This window comes from Triturus cristatus, chromosome 9, assembly GCF_964204655.1.
Source record: "Triturus cristatus chromosome 9, aTriCri1.1, whole genome shotgun sequence".
Taxonomy (NCBI): Eukaryota; Metazoa; Chordata; class Amphibia; order Caudata; family Salamandridae; genus Triturus; species Triturus cristatus.
Genome location: NC_140592.1, coordinates 707,053,048 through 707,073,989, shown reverse-complemented (window position 1 = coordinate 707,073,989; position 20,942 = coordinate 707,053,048). Strand labels below are relative to the sequence as shown.

The following is a 20,942-nucleotide window of genomic DNA, read 5'->3' as shown; positions in this document are numbered from 1 at the left end:
GTGAAAGGTCTATGAAGATTTTTCACCTGTGTCAACACAATTGCCCATGCTCCTGTACTCCAAGGACTAGGATCCATGTCACAGCAACAACTATTTTTTGTAACAAAGTTCACCATTTGGTATTGGGATGCATAGGCTAAATTTCTGAGTACACGTTGTGCAGCTATGGATTTCGTATACAGGACACAGAGAAAGAAACAGTGACCTCAAAGGAGAAACTAGATGAGCAACACCCTAGTTTCTTGTATGCATATACGTGGGTTGTTGTGTAGGGCAATTAATATCCATGAGTACTGTGCTAAGCCTTCAGTTATTGGAAAGGTTTCTGTTCAATGCTACCAGGAAGTCCACAGTTTTTTTATCCAATATCTTCGGAAGGTTGTGCTCTACAAATTGCTTGGGACATTTGTTTTTTTTAAATTCATGTTTGGGCATGGATAACACTGTTTTAGAAGGTCAGACTCATTCAATTTGAGAGCTTAGTAGAGTACGTTGCTGCTAATAAAACATTTTCCCAGGCTAATTTTAACTCCAATTCCAGACCTCCCTGCTTAGTGGCTGACAGTATCTGGAGGACCAGCTGAGATTATCACCTAAACTTTGAGATGGCGTTTTCACCAAATTTGACTCGCAAGTTCTCGATGGCCTCAAGCTACAGAAATGTGATTTACCAAGTACATTGGTCCATAGACCAAGTAAATTTGTTTGCTGCCTGTAAAGTGGTAATAGGAGAAATTACAGATTCATTTGAAGGGAAATGAGGGGTCCATGTTGAAGAGGTTGGAATATTAGGCAGGATGCTTGGTGGATCAATCAGGTGACCGGTACAGCATGAGGGGACTAGTTTTCAGCTTTTGAGGAATAATCTGTATCATGTAAGATCAGACCTATGGCACAGGGATATTGCAGAAAGTCAGTCGATGAGGCTCTGTACAGTCTTGTAGGTGGTAGGCAGTTCCAGGAGGAAAGAAATGCATGTTGCTGATGAAAACGTGGCCAGGGTATCATCCCGTAACCAGACAAGGTCTTGTATAGTCTCATTTCTAGGTGAAAAGATCAAATTGAAAGGAGTATAGAACAATGTGGTCTTTTATGATCTGTTGTAGAAACAAAAATATATTTTTCTGGAATTTGTGATTACCAAGGGAGACCTTTAACAGGACATTAGTTCCCAAGAATTAAGGAAAGGAATGAGCAGTGATTGGGTGTGCATCCTAAATATTGAAACTATAATATCAATGACACAGAATATTGAGGACAAAATATTGACTCCAAAGTATCGTCAGGTAAGTAAGTATAGATTTTCTATACCAAAACTCCACTTAGCTGCAATATATATAATTATATATACATGTATCCAAAAGAAAACTGCTCACACAGAGAAGTGCCCACACAACGTACTTTTTTCACCTTCTTTATTCAGTAGGCAGCAGCAGAGCAATGCGTGCTCGTCTCAGCAAATAATCAAGCCTCTTGCCAAACGCGTTTCTGGAAACCTTTTCCCTTGTTCACTGGCAGGCTACGGGAGACAGAACAGCTGCGTTGCATTTTTTGCTCGTTTTTAAGTTCATAGTCCCGCCCACATGGGCGTGTACCAACTTTGCATCTTGGTTCATGTAGTATCTGAACAAATATAACATCCATAGTGGTTGCAGCTATCTTGAATCTTCCCCTAATAAAAGTTCATCAGATTGCTAGTGCAAAGCAACGCCGTTCCGCTGCTTTACTTGTGCCTCTCCGAATCGGTTTACGTCGTCCTCATGGTGCTATACATTGAAAACACCCAGCCTGTGCTGTCTGCAGTGGGGCTGCTTCGTGACCAGAGCGAGCCACTATAAATCCAAAAGAAAACTGCTCACGCAGAGAAGTGCCCACACAACGTACTTTTTTCACCTTCTTTATTCAGTAGGCAGCAGCAGAGCAATGCGTGCTCGTCTCAGCAAATAATCAAGCCTCTTGCCAAACGCGTTTCTGGAAACCTTTTCCCTTGTTCACTGGCAGGCTACGGGAGACAGAACAGCTGCGTTGCATTTTTTTGCTACTCTGTATATTAGAGTCGGTGTATCAAAGGTTATATTCAGGTGTGAGGAGGTGCATCAGATTATCACGTGGATGATGTCATCAGTGATGTCATTTGAGGTGTCATCAGTGATGTCACTGACCATGTCATGAATGATGTAATATGTGACGTCATCAGCAGTGCATTGCGGGGGAGCGAGTTAGAGTTAGCTGAACCAACTGTAATGGCTGAATTTCTCAGGTTTTGTACGAGTGAAATGTCTAACTAACTATAACGTCCATGAAACCTCTTTTTTTTTCAGTGAATTTCTAAGGTTTTTTAAATGCTAATTTCTAACTGTAACGTGCCAAAAACCTATGGTTTTTTCAGTGAATTTCAAAGGTTTTTCAAATGCTCCTTTCTAACTATGCCTACAGAGGTAGGACATGTGAAGAAAGAGGAACAAAGGCACAGAAAGAAGCAAGACACATGCAGAACGAGGCAATAGAAGTCCAGAAAGACGAAGAAAAGTGCAGGAAGAAGCAAGAGATGTGCAGAAAGAACCAACAGAGGAACAGAAAGTCCTCCTGTGCACCCAACTTTTTGTTGACGGGTAATGGTGTTTTCCCCATGCAATTTTCCTTAGGGACCGTTAGTCGCGGCTACAGCTCAAACTGTAGAAACTCAAGTAGCTACTCACCAACCCATGCAGCAGTTTACACAACAACAGACACACTAATACAGACATTCACACAGTTTAGTCACTAACCCGTGCATTCAGTAAGACACATTTAATCATTCACTTATACAGTCACGCACTTACTAAATCCTCCATCCAGACACTTATACACCCACTCATTCTTCAATACACCTTGGCATATATATAAAACATATTAAAACTTTATAGAAACACACAGTCACTGGATGATGTCATCAGTGATGTCATCAGTGATGTCATTTGAGATGTCTTAAGTGATGTCATCAGTGATGTCACTGACCATGTCATGAATGATGTAATATGTGACGTCATCAGCAGTGCATTACAGGGGTGCGAATTATAGTTAGCTAAACTAACTATAACGGCCGAACTTCTCAGGTTTTGTACAAATGAAATGTCCAACTGACTAAAACGTCCCTGTAACCTCTGTTTTTTTCAGTGAATATATATATATCTACACAGACACATGGACAGATAGATAGACAGACAGACAGGCAGTCAGACAGATAGACAGATCGATATCTGTTGCCTAAGTAATTCTACCCCATCAGGTAATGTTGGGCAGGCCGGGTTTGATAATGTTGGGGGCATATTGACTCATGTGGCCCAGGTAGATGCCTCCCCAGCATAAGAAGTTGAGCAATAAACTGAGGCACAATACATTTGGATTATCAATCTTACAGTCAGCTGATTTGTATTAAATTCACTTATAGCAGAAAAAAACAATATGAGTGTGCAGACTTTGTTACACACAGTTTCATAAAACCCATCACTGGCTTCCTTGAAACATGTTTGACTCCAAGGCAGGGGAGTTGAAAGCCACAGAGCAGCTGTACAGGGTATTCATTATTTCTCAAAGTGAAGATCATTGAAAAATTGGGCTTGTGCACTTGAATGATCAATGTTACCCTTATATGGGTCTATTCTAAGCTACAGTGATATCCCTTTCAGTCGGGAATACAGAAGTAAAAGGGGTGAAAACCATTTTGTCTGGTGGACCAAACAAAAGCCATCATTACCTCACTGTGGATACTTCCATCAGGGTTTCCCTGCCCGCATCCCTTTTTCATCATCTCCAGTTTCAAGTGAAAGTTGTAGCCGTTCACAACCTGAAAACAGAAATACATGGTAGTCAAGCCACTTCCCAGAAATTTAATGCTTTTGGTTGCTTTCTAGTGTAAAGAAGGCACTTCAAAGTTTGGAACAGAATAATCCCTTTGGGACGCAGGTATATATAGATTTGTATACATTTGGTCCTATTCTGTACAGAAACAATACAAGAGACAGTGTGTGACCCTTATTTAAGTAATGCAAGGGAGAAAACAAATCCCAACAGACTCTAAGACGTTCATAGGAGTATAACCAAGGCTGTCATCAGTTTTGGAATCGTGGTACTTTAGCACCACTAGGTCAGTCGGTTGCATTGGTATCGAAGAAAATTGATGCTTAGGGCAGGGATTGACAGACACCTTCACATATCCTACAACTTTAAAAGACTGTGTGTCCTGTCATGATACACATCAGTGTAATCATGGCGCACTGATCCTGCTTTGTGCAAGGCGAAGTTTCATCAAAAAGAAGCTTTGGTCTGGCATTCTTTCACCATAAATAATCTTTCAGGAAACAGGTGTATATGCTGATCATTCTACCAAAGCATTCAAAAGGGTACAAGCAAGCTACACCTACGAATCTAAATTTGAAACCACATACAAATCAGAAGAGTCGACCTGGAACATTTAATAAGCCTCAGAAGCAACTGAAAGCAAGTGGAAGATTGCAACAATTATTGCCAGTGTCAGAAAGTCACAGACTATGATACCTAAAGTTAACGTAAGTGTTGGGTGGTACCCCGAAAATAATGCAAAAGTCTACATGTGCTCTCTACATTTTCTTAACAGAATGTTGCAGTTTTGTTATAGGGAGAATAATGTAATGGGCTAACGATTTTCACATTCCAGCTTCTGATCCCTACCTGTCTTCCTTTGTTGCACAATGGATGATTTGCATAAACATCAGAGGACATTTGGTATTTTGGGGAGGTGCAAATTGAGAGTTAGTGCTGTGGGCCCAAAGCCCCTTGCGCTGGTGAGAATTCCTCCCACTGCTCTCCGGAGACAAGTTTCCCTACCCATCAATACAGCTTCTCACACAGACCATAAATGATAGCCACTCAAGACTGCCTGCAGCTGCTGGTTTTCTCACACAGCTAATCACTTCTAGCTCTTTAGACGCCTCCAGAGAGCCAGCTCCTCACACTGCCCACTAGTTCCAGTTACTTAAAGGCCACACGCGCCATCTACTTACACTGCTCCTCAGTGGTGGTTTTTCACACATTCCCTGGTGTCATTGTCTAACATTGGCACTCGTGTCTCCCCATTCACTGCCTAGTAGTGTCCTGCTAGTTCCACATATTCGTATCCACCAGTCAAGCTTTCTTTTCTGCTCTACAGAGTTCGTCCCTCTTACTGATCAGGAAAGCAGGCTCCTCACACGATTGGTAACACCTTAATCGTCCATAGTGTTCCCTCCTAAAACTGCCCATTGGGGTTAGAACCACATACTACCCACCACATGCTCCCCAGCCATTCCTGTTACTTACTCTGCTCACTACAGCCAACCCTCATACTGCTCATTGATACGCAGACCACCAGCTCATCATACTGCCAATAGTGCCAGTTCCTCACAGTAACCTGTAGTGCTAACATCTCACAGTGCCCATCTGTGCCAGCCGCTTGCATTACCACAATATATGAGCGCCTCACACTGCCCACCAGTGCCAGTTCTGCACACTGCCCATCGGTTTCTGCTCCTCGGATGTGCCATGCGTGTCAGCTCCTCACACAGTCCACCTGTGCCAACTCTTTGTACTGCTCTCCAAATCCAACTTCTCACTGGTGACCTAAACCAGCTTCTCACATTACCCACCGGTGCCCGCTCTTCATACAGCCCACCAATGTCAACTTCTCGGACTGTCCACTTGCCTGAATTCCTCACAACGCTAGTTAGTGCAGTGTACACCTTGTCTACCAGTGCCAGAGACTCTGTGTTGCCACACGTTCCAACCTCTTATACTACCCATCAATGTTGTCTCTTCACATACCCAGTGGACAGCCGAAAGGTGCCTGCTTCTCATACTACCCGCAAAAGTCTGCTTCTAACACTGACCACCTGTGCCTGCTTCTTACAGTGCCAGTTTGAGTGCTCCATACCCCCCCAAATGCAGGCTGATCACACTGTCTACTAGCATCAGCTTCCTACACTGCACAATACCTTCACATTCTCACACTGCTATCTCAGGATAGGAGGACAATGTGCAGCTCAGTTCCCTGTCCCTCCAATATCTCAACGCCTCCCTGCTGAAGACAAATTCAAGATGCTCACACCAGCACAGGTCCTGTGTGCCCTAGACCCTTGAGAGTGGATGGTGGGATTGAAACTGCAGGACCCTTATTTCCATATCCCTGCCCCCTAGGTACACAGACGTTACCTGCAATTCACAGTGGGCAAGGAGTGTTTTCAAATCACAGTTCTACCTTTAGTCCTCACCAATGCCTCTTGGATGTTAATCAAAGTGATGGTCGCAGCACACCTTTGGAGGTTGCGGTTACTAGTCTACCCTACTTCAATGACTGGCTGCTGAAGGTGGGCTTTCCCCAGGCCGCTGTCAACAACCTGCAGGCGACAGCGAGCCTCCCAACATTGTTGAGGTTCACTATCAACATGCTGAAGTCACACCAGACTCCCTTGCAGACGCTCTCGTTCATAGAAAGTATTCTGGATACAGTATGGTTTTGTGCCTTTCCCCCAAAGCGAATAGTCCAGGACTTTAGGGCTGTGGTCCCAGTGTGTCAGCCTTTGTGCTGGATCTTTGTGCAGATGACTCTGAGACTGCTGGGATTCCTTTGACGAGGAAGAGAACTACATCCTGTCTTTAATTCCTGTTGGGGAATTCTACCTAAATAATTGGCATTTTGTCAATAAAAGAAATAAAAATGTTAATAGTGTTACCAGAATGGTGCTCATGTAAGCAGATAGAAATATACGACTTGCACCCACTAAAGGCCTTATTGGATATAGAAAACTACATTGTTTCTGGGTGCAATTAAGACAAAGTATCTAAAAGCCTTTAACTAAAGTTGTAGCAGGGGCATGTCTAAACCGGAGATCAAGATGGCCGCCTAAGACCAGAGCTCCATCGTCTAGCCCATTTTCAGATGCAGCTGTGGAGACTGTCCATGTGGCCCTGAGGAGGTGAGTGGGGCGTGCAACATCTGAGATCCAGGGGTTCCCATTAAAAGACTAGTCAATAATTGTTCCCTGCCATGATATACAGTAGCCTACATTGGTCCCGGGCGCTCCTCACAGGCCCTCACCAAGTCAGGGGGTTGGTGAGCCAGAGGTTTTCTTGTTACCTACCCGCTGAGACAGGCATGATCTACTGTACTCTCCTCGGATGAAAAACCCCTCCCCCACACCCCTATTTCTTATTGCAGGTGGCTGTGCAGTTCTCTGGTTGAATGTGGCCCCAACTAACCTTTAGGGTTGAGTGGGACCATCCAACTAGAGGCTGGCTCAGGGAGTTCTATGCCACTGGGGGGGCATCCGGACACCATGAGGCAAAGACCGGTAGGCCCAAGAGCGACTGGAGAACATTGAGATGAGCATTGAAGGACACTGGCAGAATGACTGAGGGAGGTGGTAATCAGGTGCGATGTGCGGATACAGTCCAGCAAGACCCACGGTAACTGGTGTTTGTAAAACAGGCGGAGATGGTAGGAGGGACCTGAATCTGGCCCCTTGCTAGGCTGCTGAACAAGACACATGAGGTTGGTTCGAGTGCCTGATTCCTCTGAGACAGATCTCTGCTGCCTTATGCCATGAGGTGCAATTAGAGTACTGGAGGCCCCAATGAAGACTGCTAGTTAAAAGCAAAGGGGGGTGGGGGACTTCTCGGTTATAGGCTGTGTAGGAATAATAACAATAATACTAATTCCAAATTGTAAAGAGAGAACATATCAGCCCTTAAGGTTTCAAGGCCCCGGGCTCCGTCTAGGAGATTACGTGAGCTATTGCCCAAAGTCACATAATGCTGAACTGAGCAGCCCCCAGCGCCGGGCATCATACTGTGAGCCCCGCACTCTGTAGTCAGATGCTCTGGCCGTTGCACCACACCTCTCCCCTAGTAGTAGTGGTCACGCAACAGTGCCCTACAAAAGACAAGACTGCTGGTCACTGTTCACAAGAAAGAGATATATGTATAAACCTGAAAAGAAGGTGTCCTGATGGTATCCTTTGCGATAGCCCCCAGAAATGACCCATGTTAACGAAACTGCCACTACGTCACCAAGCACGTGACAGACATTGCGATAAACGCATATGGATTAGAAAAGCACATCAAGATTGCGCATATTAGTTGGACTATCACCCTGGATTTTTGAAAGTGTGTTGGAGATAACACAGTGTTGAGGGAAAAATGTGCAAATATAACGAATGGCCAAAGACACTATGGACAGGCACTGCCAGCACAATGGGGAAGTCTGCACAAAAACAAAGCAATCTGGTCTTCGACCAGAAGAAACCTGTGGAGCATGTAGTAGGGAATCATGGCCCAGGACTGAGGATGACATTACAACTAAGTCAAACTCTGTTGGGGAAAATACGACCATACTCTTTGAACTTAAAATTAGTTTAAGGTCGGATGACAATAAAATTGATTTGATGACTTCCCGATCAGACAACCCATACTAGAGGATAGATAGAAAGAACGCTCATCTGGATGGAGCTGAACGTCGTATTTCCGTTATAGAGGATGATGCTGCAACCTGGACTGAAAAGTGAAAAAACTGGAGAAGCTGGTCGCTGCCATTGCCGCCAAGATTTAAGATTTCGAGGCATGGTCACGCTGAAGCAACCTACTGATAGTGGGACTTGCAGAAACAACCAACATGAACAATCCTGTTACATATGCTGAGACTTTAACTGATTTATTTGGCATGTCCAGCTTCCTGAGGTGTTCTTGGTTGAGCGGGCGCATACACCATTGGGTCCTCCATCACCACCTGATACACCCCACACCCTCCGATTGGGAGACTTCTTAATTATCGAGATTGTTATATAACAGTCAGACTTGCTAGAGAGAAGGTGCCTGCCACAACATCAAGGGGCAACGACATCTATATGTGTGCCCACATCCTTACAGTGTAGGAAGTGAGGCGCAAGTTCATGGAAACAAAGCACATCCTCTGAGCCAAGTATGTTAAATACCCTTTGCTTTATCCTGCTAAGTTAAGTGCCCGGTAAGGCACAGTTTTTCAAGAATGCCAATGCAGCCTCACCAAGTTGGCAATTGGATTCAAGAGACAGTACAGGTTCTGATCCAGAGGACACAGCAAAGAAATAATCTACAAAGATCCTGAACGAAGCCTCACAACCATGTGTTTGAGAGACTCTCTGGTTGTATTGAGGATTGCTGGGTAACTAGTGGCTTTATTTGAATGCACTATGTAAATACAGTAGCGTGAATAAATTTTTAGAAACAAACAATCTCTTCTTTACTGCTTTATACCAAACCTGTGTCCAGAGTCGGCGCCAATGGACTGGTATCTGACCCCTTTCTATTAAGCGGGGGACAAGACAGGGCTGTCGTCTGTCATCTCTTCTTTTTATATTGGCAGTGGACACCTACACAGGTGGCAATCACTGTTTGACACTTTGAGTCAGGGAGCTTTCTTAGGTCCATGTACTCAGCTGACATTTTACTCATCACAAAAGACACAGCATGCAACCTCACTCTGTTGATTCATGAAATATTAAGGTTCAGTGGAGCAAACTTGAACAAAACTGAATGGTTTCTGCTTACTAAGTCTATTATTTTGGCACTGTCGGAGTTCCCCATCTCTTGGGTTGATACCTTGGCATACACATTTACCATGATACTGTAGCTATGACTCAACTTAATTGCAGTCCAGTGATGGAATGGCTGTCCAGCTGAGTAAAAATATGACAGAAGCTACCGTTATCCATAACAGATTGGATAATCCTTATCAAAATGATAGTTTTACCTATTGTATTTGTTCTCTAACATCCCTATCCTGTTAAACACATTTTTTTCCAGAAGTTTAAAAAACATTCTGACATAACTCATCTGGGGAGGTAAGATGCCCAGAATATACTGGGAAATACTGACACGTTAATACAACCGGGGTAGTTTTGAAGTGCCCGACTTAGAGTGATTCTTTCTAGTAGGTCGCGCACACTACACAAGATATTGGTATCGCCCAGGTAGATAGCACCCATAACTTAAACATGGAATGGTGCAGAAGGGCAGACACCTGCTCAGATCTCTCCTACCACAGGGTCTGCTCAGGCCTGGGGTGACGTGATCACAGTTGTGTCCACTTGCCTAGAATGGAGAATGAGGAGTGCCCACTCTGGGCTCCCCTGCCTATATGCTTCAATACTACACATGGACAATAACCCTTTTCTCCTGCTTATGACAGAATCGGCCAAGGTGGTTCTTACTGCTTTTGGTCAAATCTTCCACAAATGGTCATTTCTCACTTTGGAGAAATTTTTGGAAGACCGAAATTTCTCCCCTCTGGATATATTCACCTGTCATCGGCTATACCATTATTTCTGCATGAACCCCCAGCTTTGAACCCTTGACTCAGCTGGTTACCTCTGAAACCACAAGATGGGCATACAGGGTCCAAGATACCATTTTTCTTGTTCTGTCCAAAATCCATTACGCCAATACCCTCTACCATGGATCACCCTTAACAACTATGAAAAAAACCATGAATGGCACAGCCTTCTCTGATCAAGCAGCCAAACAATGGAACTCTTTCCCCAGAACGTAAGATCCACGGAAAAGCACCTTATCTTCAGAAGACTACTCAAGAATTGACTCTTCCCCACTTGACCACCATACTCAAACATAAATATACAGCATAGCCCTCATATATATAAGCATTTATTTGGAATATAGATGTGTACTAAATATGTGTATTGCTTTGTATTAACGTGTATAATAATTATGTTTTTAAAGATATAGATATTCATTAGTTCTACTTAAAAATATATACATATTACTTATACTTACTTTATTCTAAGTTAAACATGAATATGTGACTGCATAAATACGTAAACCTTTTTTATCATAACTATCTACAATTGCTTCACTAGTGAATTACAAAAAATAAAGACAAATACATTTATTTAAAGTACAACAACACTTAAAAGTCAGAATTTATTAAATGCAACTTTAATCTACATATATTACATTCCTTATGCATACATATATACCTTCCATGTACATATGTATCTTTATATTTATTACTTCGAATTCAGAATATCCAATGCACTGCCCTATTTTTCACCCTATACCACTCTCAATATATCCTCTACCTCAATGAGTCATTTCAAACCTCATTCTACCACTCTTAACAATGCACTACCCTATTCCTCACCCTATACCTCAATATATCCTCTACCTCCACTTTCCCATTCATCCCGAATCCAATACCACTACTATGACACCTAAAATAACCCTCTCTAGACTCTTCTCTACTCCACCCCTCCTTGCATCATCTCCTATTTCTTTTACTATTCAGATCTCCCAAACAAGCCTTTCTAAACCCTTCCCTCTGACTCTTCCCCCTCCATCTCCCCTTTACTCATCCCAAATTCACTCCTACAGCGATTAACTCCCCCAAAAAACAACAACTTTCTTGATCCTTCCTATTAGAAATGAGGAACTCTAGCACTCTAGTTGGCAGAGGTTTGCACCTTTGTCCAAGTAGGGACCCTTCTTCCTAGCCAGGTTAAGTGAGTTACACTACTAAAATAACCCCTGCTCACCCCCTTGGTAGCTTGGCACGAGCAGTCAGGCTTATCTCAGAGGCAGTGTGTAAAGCATTTGCACATACCCAACTGTAGTATAGTGAAAACACTACAAAAGGACACCACACCAGTTTAGAAAAATATCTAATATTTTTATATATCCAAAACAAGACCAAAACGACAACAAATCCAACATACAGTACTCTAAAAATATGCACTTTGAAAGAATACTTTAAAAACACAGTTCCTTGAAGTTTGTAGCTCTGTCTAGTGCTGTAAACAACAGAATCCAACAGTTCCATCTGACTGCGTCGGTCAGGGGCATCAACAGACTCCTAAACAGTACCTTTTGTGTTGCAGCCGACACGTTGGTGTGGGCCGGTCATGGAAACTGTCGCGGTTGAGTTGTGAAGTGGAGCGGTGCGGCATGCGGTGCAATCAGCGGCTGGGTGACGGTCATCCAGTGCCGTCGTTGAGACCTGGGCTGCGGTGCAGATTGAAGGTGGTGCCCTCTGCGGTGCTGACAAATCACAGTGCAGGCGACAGACAGTTGCGGGAAGCTTGCGATGGTCGGTCCAGACTGCGGTGTGGGACGGGTGGTGCATTGTGTGACTTATGAGCCGTGCTCCCAAGCCACGATGCAGTCTCGGATGTTGCGGTCAGCATGCAACAACGTCGTCGGTGAGACCAGGACAGTAAAATTAAGCGAGGCAGTGCAGAGTGCGGTGCTCACAGGTCACTGTGCAAGCAGTGGCTCTGTGGCGGCGGTCGCGATGGTAAAATCAGGGCTACGGTGCGAGATGCGGACGGTGCCCTCAGCGGTGCCTTCAGGACAGAGAGCCGGTGATGGAGTCGGTGATGGAGTGAGTTGGTTTTCCCCCCTCTGTGGCGACTGAAACCGGTGTTCCAGAAGCAGTACCCAGAGGTCAGTGAAGACTTTGCGGTCCCCGAGACTTCAGAACAGTAGGTAAGCTCGGTTTCAAGCCCTTGGAGATACTCAGTAGAAGGGAAAAAAGTTCAGTCCAGTCCTATCACTGCCCAAGGCAGAAGCAGCAACTGCAGACCAACCCAGCAAAGCAACAACACAGCAAAGCGGCAGTACTCCTTCTGGCAGGTCTTCCAGCTCTTCTTACTGGCAGGTTTATTGATTCCAGCGAGTTCTAAAGTTCTGAGGTTTGGGCCCCAATATTTATTCTCAGTTTCTCTTTGTTCTCTCAGGCAGGGAGGGTCTGTGCTCAGTCCAAGCCAGTTCTGGCCTCTCTGACCCAGCTTCCCATCAGGAGGTGGAGACAGCTTTGTGTAAGGCAGACCAGGCCCATTCAGGTGCAAGGGAATCTCCTCCCACTACTCTAAATGCAGCCCAGGTCTATTCAGCCCAGCCCTGGCTCATCTAGAAAAAGCAGGACACACCTCCAACCCCAGCCCCTACCCCCAGTTGCTGCCTAAAGTGAATGGACATCCCCAGCCCGTCAGTAAAAAGCCAGACAATCCATCATCAAACCAGCAGAGGCACACAGGATGGTTAAGCAAGAATATACCTACTTTCTAAAAGTGGTATTTTCAAACCCAGAATGTAAAAATCATCATTAGCTAAAGAAGCATACTAAACTCTATTTCCCTAGCTGGTCCTAATGGGAAGTTATGCTTATAAGATGTTATAAGCAACCTCCCATTCTATCCTATGTGACAGCTAGCCTTTCCATAGTGAAAAACGACATGCACTGTAATTCACTATCAGGACATGTCACACACACAAGTACATGTCCTACCTTTAACATACTCAGCACCCTGCCCACAGGGGTACCTTGGGCCTACCAGTGGGGTGACTTACATGTAATAAAAGGGCAGATTAGGGCCTGGTAAGAGGGTGCACTAGCCAGGTCGAAATGGCAGTTACAAACTGCACGCAGACACTGCAGTGCAAGGTCTGAGAACCGCTTTCAGGGCTGCTTGTGTGGGTGGCACATTCCAATGCTGCAGACCACTAGCAGCAATTGATTTACAGTCCCTGGAATGCTTAGTGCACTCTACTAGGGACTTACTAATAAACCAAATATGCCAATCATGGAAAACCAACCTATAACACAATTTACAACAGGAGCACTTGCACTTTAACACTGAACCGCAGTGAGAAAGTGCGCAGAGACACTAAACCAGCAAAAACAGTCAAAACCGGGATTGCAGAAAGCAAAAAGACAAGGGAAACATGCCAAAAGATGCCAGGTCCAATACTTACCTCTTTTATCCCTCCACAATTCCTTTTCAATCCAAATAACAGACTAACTTGTCCACTACTCAAATTAATTTAATATTTCCCCAGACTAATTCACCACTAATCCTTTTTTGGTTTCGGAGTAGCGTGCTAGTCCCCTAAAAGCGCTTCAACACCTCATCATGGGTAGCAAGCGCTATATAAATGCAAACCTTTTCCCTCTTCTATCCCTCTCCTTTCCTTCTCAATCCAAATAGCAGACTAGCATATCCACCGCTCAAATTAATTTCATATGACACTCTATTAATTCACCACTAATCCTTTATGGGTTCCAAAGTAGCGTGCTACTCGCCAAAAAAAAAGCGTTGATGCCTCATCAGGGATAGTAAGCGCTATATAAATGCAATTACAATACAATACATTCTCACACTTCCCAAATTGCGAGATTCTCTCACTGTGCACCAATGCCATTGCCGCATGTTGTGTTGCAGGGATTCTGCTTATACACAGAACTATGCGTAGAACCCCGGGACCTCAGTGAATTGTGGTGTACCAGAAACTCACCTCAGAACCCAGAACCCAGTATCCGGCTAGCATAAGTGTCCCATTCGTTATCCGAGATTTAGCTCGGCGGTCCCAATGAAAAGACAACCCAGAACAAGCGACTCAGTATACTCTCAGGAATGGTGGGAATCGGAAATACCTGTTCGTATATTATTCTCACATCAGTCCACAACAATAATCAACAGAGACACGGTGTAAATAAAAAGAGTTTATTTTTATAGACCACGTGTCCTAAGATGCAGTACTTTGGCTAATACAAGCAGACAAATGATTAAAATCAAAACCATCAACATAGTTACAATACCATAGAATATAAAAGGGGTGATCATATTATAATGACAGTGGATACTACTACCACCTTCCCTTTACTAAGAAGCTAATATTATTATTATGCTAATAGAAGGTCTCTTAGGCTTGAATAGGGGACCCCATACCTCAAAGATCAGCTTAGTGAAATCACATCACAGGAGCATCAGGAGTCTTCTCGCAGGAAGGCTTGTCTTCGGTCTGAATAATAAACATGATGTCTGTGATATTAAAAGCACCAACTTTCAGGTATTTGCAGCTGCGCGTGTGTTATGGCTAAATAGTGGGTCGATCAACCTAGAGTGGAAAACATGCATTGTGTAATAATCCAGACTGTTTGTCACACCATGTACAGACCAAGGTCGCTGCGCAGAGCTTGGGATGGTAACAACAGATTGCTCTCGTGTGAAGCAAGTCTCGAGTCAGCAGTTTGTTTAAGAAATAACATGTAAACGCAGTGTCGTGTGCAAAAGCAGAAAGATGGCTTTCTAACCTCTAACGTGGTTATGCTAACTTAACAATGTATGTACGTATTCAGGGAGAACTCACTACAGTTGCCCTTGTGTGAGAATATCAAACATGCTGTGGAGCTTTAAAGGGCTTTTAGTCTCCAAAACCAATTAGGCCTTAACGTCTGTTATCATTTGCGTTTTATGTGATAGCATTCCCATGCTCCTGTTCTCTCTTTGGCTTTTCTTAACCTTTCCTCTCAACATCAACACTTCCCTCGCCTGCTCATTCTTTTACTGTAGTGCTATGCAGAAATGAAACAGTCAATTGAGCGAATAATGTCATTATGCAATCGAAGCGCTGGGCAAAAACTCACTGAGACTCTCTTCTCAAGATAAGCCAAGCAGACCATAATATATAAGAAGCAACAGTACGATGTCGATATAGTCTGCCCTAAAAAAAAATGATAGGGAATCATGATAGGATCTTATTCCTTTGTTTGTCAACTAGGGTGGAGCCAATTCTGTTCTTGGGCCAGAGTTTTTTGTTTTTTTTTAAAGCAAAAAGTGTAGCTTTATATTCTTATATGACTTGCATTTTAGTCAAAGAAGTTTTAAAAGAAAGCAAGATAACGAAAATATCATAATTCCAACCTAAAGATCTAAAGTCTTGAGGGGGCTGGCCAAGATGGTGCCAGAGAAGGACGCTACTTGAGTGCACTCCATGTGGGACCCACATTAAATCCTGCAACATTCTACTCAGCCCCACAACTGGAATCCTGCTCTAAATCTCCTTGTGCCCCCTGATCATAGCGGCTGTCGATCAGGGCTGAAGACTGGCTGATAAGGCAGGAGGGATCTGCCATTGCTCCTTGGAACTGCGGCCAGCCTAGAGACATGAGGGAGAGTCCTGTTGGTGAGCCAAGCTCACTGAGGCAGCAGTTCACTGTGGGACCCCTTGCCTGGTGGACTCAGGTTGGAATCAGTGAGAAACCGGTGCGGCAGCCTGTACTCAAGCAAGTCCAGGTCTGGATGGCACGAGGATGTTGCTGACGAGGGGTTACAACATGCCTGCAGGCCGAAAATCGCTGGCAGGGTTGTGCCAGAGGGGGAGGGCGGCCCGCAGCACCTGAACCTCTGGCCATATGATCCCCTCCCTGCTCTTCTACATCCAGCCCTGAGCGAGCAGAGACACTGGAGGCGGCAACCCAAACTGAAGGTGCTCAGCAGAGGGGAGGGTGAGTCTGGGCCTGCTGCAGGTTATAGCTGCGAGGCCGCTACCTGGGCCCTGCGCCTGAGGACTCGTGAACGTCAGAGAAAAACGCTAACCCTGGCCTTGATCCTTTCTTCTCCCCTATGGAGTGTGCATTATGAGGCCCCAGGGAGACCTCGATGCCGTTGAGATGCGGAATCCGTCAGAGAGTGGAGCCAGGTGTGCTGGGGACAGAGGGCCTGCCAGGGGTGACTGGAGCCCTGAATATTGAGGCTTCCTCATCCTGCCCCCTTCTTTGCAGTTCAATGGCTCTATCTTGGTTGGCGGAGGAGTTGGAGGAGTCTGGCAGTAGCAGAGATGAGTTGGGGCCGGGGCCGAGAAGCGGCCTACTAGAGTCATTGACCCCGCCCTGCACCTGTTGGAGGACTGGGACCCAGCGCGAGCCGAGTTGGTGCAATTTGTGTGGCTCTGTGGCCTGATGACCTCCCCTTCTGCCGGACAGAGCCCTTGGCATGACAGGGGAGGCTCCCTGGGGCATCTGAATAATCATAGTGCCCCCAAAGAGATCTGTCTCACCGGCAGAGTTGAGTCAGAATCCTAGCCTCACTTCGGAGAGGGGGCCTGAACTGACAAGCTGGGGCTGCAGGAACTGCCTGGAATTTCCTGGGTGGGGACCGAGGTGAGGAGCCGTGCCCCTCCACCCCTGGAAAATGGTTTGCTGAGCCATCTGGCTGCTCCTGGTCCCCTGTGGGCCTTGATTGGTGAGACAGCCCTAATACCAACTGGTACGATTTGATAGAGGTGAGAGGGAATGAACTCTGGGGAAGAGAGAATGGCCCGTGACAAGGACCCCAAGACCACCGTCAGAGCAGAATGGATTGCTACACAAGGGTGATAGCTCCCCCGATGGAGGACACTATTCCTGCAAAGCCTGAGAACGCTGCCCTCCTCCTCGCTATCCAGTCATCCCTTGAGGTCCTGGAAGGGAGGGTGGGTGAGGTATGTTCTAAGGTCTCCTTTCTGTGTCAAGACCTCCGAAACATGGCGAAAAAGGTTACGTCTGCAGAAACCAGGATTTTGGAATTGAAAGACACAGTCTAGCGCCTCCTCAAAGACGTTGCAGAGGCTCAGGCCACTGCTAGGGACGTGGAATAACATCACGTAATATGTACATTTGTAAAGCGTACGTTCACCCAAGGCTATCTTGACACTGAATAACAGATGTTTATTATTACTCAACTCAATGGTACAGGAGAGAGGAAGATACGGAAAACTGCACCTCATTAACAACCTCAGATTTGTGGGGTTTCCAGAGGGAGTTGAGGGCCTGCATGTGCCATGGTTCCCACATGAGTGGTCGCAACAGATCCTGCCTCAGGATACATTTTCCTCCTGCTTTATCAGCGAACAGACACATCGTGCTTTGGGGGGCAGGGGCTTCTTGAACTTCCAAGACAGAGATAGGCTCCTTTATAAGTACACAAGATGGTGGAAGTGCACCATGCAAACTCCAAGATCCTGATTTTCTCAGATTACACCCAGGAGACTCAGTGGCAGAGGCATGCATTCCGTTCTGTTAAATCCAAACTGCAAAGTCTTCATCTAAAATACATGCTTTCATTCCCAGCCAAATTGAAGGTACTGTTCAGGGGGAAATTACATTTCTTTCAGACCCCTGAAGCAGCATGGGAGTGGTTGAGGCGTGCCCCAGACTGCACAGGGCAAGAAGGGGGACCCAGGCCGCCACCTATTATGAGATAGGTGGCCAGACACACAGACTGGCAATGGCCCCAAAGGAGAGCTCACTGCTCAGAAAAGAGAAGTATGGGCAGGCCCCGGCGCAACAGAGGTCACGAGATGAGACAAGAGGCCTCCTCGGACTCAGAAGAGGGTAGAGTTGCTGTGATAAAAAGAGCAAAACTGTAATTCTAGAGGGGAGATCCACACATGGTTATATGGGGGACGATCAAGGGACAGATTTGGAGACCCCCGCCCCATTGGCAGTTGCTATTGGCAATTTGGAACACAAACCTGAGATCCCCTCAAATGTCACAGCATCTGGACTGATAGTGGCTATAAAGTCGTGTGGCTGACGATCAGAACTGGGGTCCAGGCAAATGATTCTCCCTGTCCCATAATGGATGATTCAGCGAGTCGGAGTGGACAACTTTCTAAACACAAGTACAGAACCACAGCTAACAGGAGTGGTTGATTCTAGTTGTAACTCACTTTGTTAAGAGTTTAAGGGTGGGTGGGGATGGTGGGTTACATACCTCCCAGATTGCCCTGTTGAGTAGTTTGCTGTTATGAGATGGGGATACACACTCACAGGGGTACTATAGGGGTGGGTCAGATTCAGGTTTAAGTGTTAGCGGTTATTATAGCTCAGGGAGGGAGGACACAGGCACCTTGGCCGACAACTGCCCTTGCAGCAGGACACACCCAACACACTTATCTCACATTGACAGCCTAGTGACCATTTCAACCATGGTGCTCCTGACCCTAGATCTAGAGCCACACTGGATGGGCTAAAACTAGATGACAGGGTTCTCTCGATCCTATCCTAGAATGTGAACGGCCTGGGAGCTAAAATGAATAGGGGTTTGGCGACCTAATATATCAAACAGATGCACCCGGATGTAGTCTGCTTACAAGAGAACCATCTTAAGGGGACACAATGCAAATTCCTTGGGAAGGGGTCAATACTATGCTGGCACCTGCAGGATATTCAACCTTGTCTAGGGGAGTGGCTACATTGGTTTAAAAAAAACACAACTTCCTATGACAAAACAGTGGATAGATCCATTAGATAGATATGTGGGAATAAAAGGGTTCTGGGGATGTATGGACATTACATTGCTAAGTGTCTACATGCCCCCTAGACTGCAGGCCTCACACTGGAGGAAATAGTAACTATCTTGCTGGAGGCAGACTCCTCTACTCGCATTGTTGTCTGAGATTTTAATGACGTTATGGCCATCGACCAAGACAGATCAAGGACTACGAGTATGGATACACAATCAACCTCACTTGCACGCTTTACCGCCTATTTGGGCTCTCGGACCTCTGGAGACGTGCGCACCCCCTTGACAGGCGATACTCTTACTTTTCTGGGGCCTATAGAGTGTTTTCCCTCATTGACTATGTCTTTACTACTGCCGGCAAGGTCGGTACCATACACCAGGCGAATTACCTGGCCCGAGACCTTTCAGACCACTCCCCATTGTTAATGACGCTGGGTAGATGGCGCAGCGAGTGGACGGGCTGAAAACTCAATGCAAAGGACTGAAGTGACCAGGAGGCAGCAGTCGGGCTGAGGCTAATCTCCGAGCTTTACTTTAAAGGAAATGAAGACTCGGTCACGTCCAAGATAGTGCTTTGGGAGGCATACAAAACAGTCTTTCAGGACGGAGCTCAGAACTTGATAGCCTAGAAGAAGAGGGTGGTAGGTGCCCTTGAACGGCTTGAAGGTCAGTTGCTAGACCTTGAGGAGAACCTAAGACTAGACCACGATCCCTCCAGGCTTAAGAAACTGGACCTCCTGAGGGAAGAATATTGAACTCTGCTCACAGGACGGGGCTAAGACCCAAATGTGGGCTACTTTACACAGACTTTATGATTCCCATGATAAAGCCGGGAAACTCCTTTTCAGGTTTGGGAAAAAAGAGGCAGAATCCAGATGGGTGCATCAGATAGTCGGGCCAGGGGGAGAATGTGCGGACTCTGATGAAGCTATAGCTAAGGCCTTCACACACTACTACTTTGAGGATTTCTATAAAGCCCAACAATTACAGGAGTTACCCCAAATCGAAACATACTTGGCAGTCATATCTACCCCATATTAGATGTTGGGGCACGTGCTTTACTTGATGCCGACATTACACTGGCAGAATTCCAAGCGACCATGGCAAAACTCAACTCTAATAAGACCCTGGGGCCCAATGGCATTCCAGAAGAAATGTTTTAATGATAATGGGAGCTCATCTTCTAGATATGTTTCTAGAAGCAGGCAAACAAGGCACTCTCCTGCTAAATCTCAGGCAGGTGGTTAGAGTGGTACTGTCCAATCTCACTAATCAACACAGAGGTTAACATTTTGGCCACAATACTGGCCACTAGGCTACTGCAGGTGATCACATCACTGATCTACAGGGACCAGTTCAGCTTTATGCCCATCAGGTCGACACGCTACAATCTCAGACGGAGACACAATTGGCTAAACAAAATCAAAAAACAGCCAGACCCCCATATCCTTTTAGCACTGGATGCAGAAAAGGCATTCGATGCAGTTTCCTTCCTTGAAAAAACCTTAGTCAAGTTTGTGTTTGGCCCCCGTTACAGGAAATGTGTCAAACTATTATTTCAGGCCCTGGTAGTTGCAGTCATAGTAAACAGAGGGCTGTCCTCTTAATTCCTTATTGGTAGAGGCACGAGAGCAGGGTTGCAATCTATTGCCCATCCTGGTCACCCTCCCCATAGAATCACTAGCATGTGCAATTCACAGCCATCCTGGGATTCATGGCTTTAACGTCATAGGAAAAGCTACTTCAGAAGAAGACGTTTTACTTTATGCAGATGACATTCTTCTTCATATTAAAAACTGATCAGAGTTCCTTTGATTTTCCACCTGTTCAAGGATT

At 45.4% G+C, this 20,942-nt stretch overlaps 1 protein-coding gene across 1 annotated transcript in view; it reads right to left on the bottom strand.

Annotated features, from left to right (window-relative positions):
* Positions 1 to 20,942, bottom strand: part of LOC146798556 (cystatin-like) — a 51,880-nt gene that overhangs the window by 11,648 nt on the left and 19,290 nt on the right. Inside the window, exon 2 of the mRNA XM_085625858.1 lies at positions 3,737 to 3,826. Coding sequence (XP_085481984.1) covers positions 3,737 to 3,826 — 90 coding nt within the window. The remainder of the gene's footprint in view (positions 1 to 3,736; positions 3,827 to 20,942) is intronic.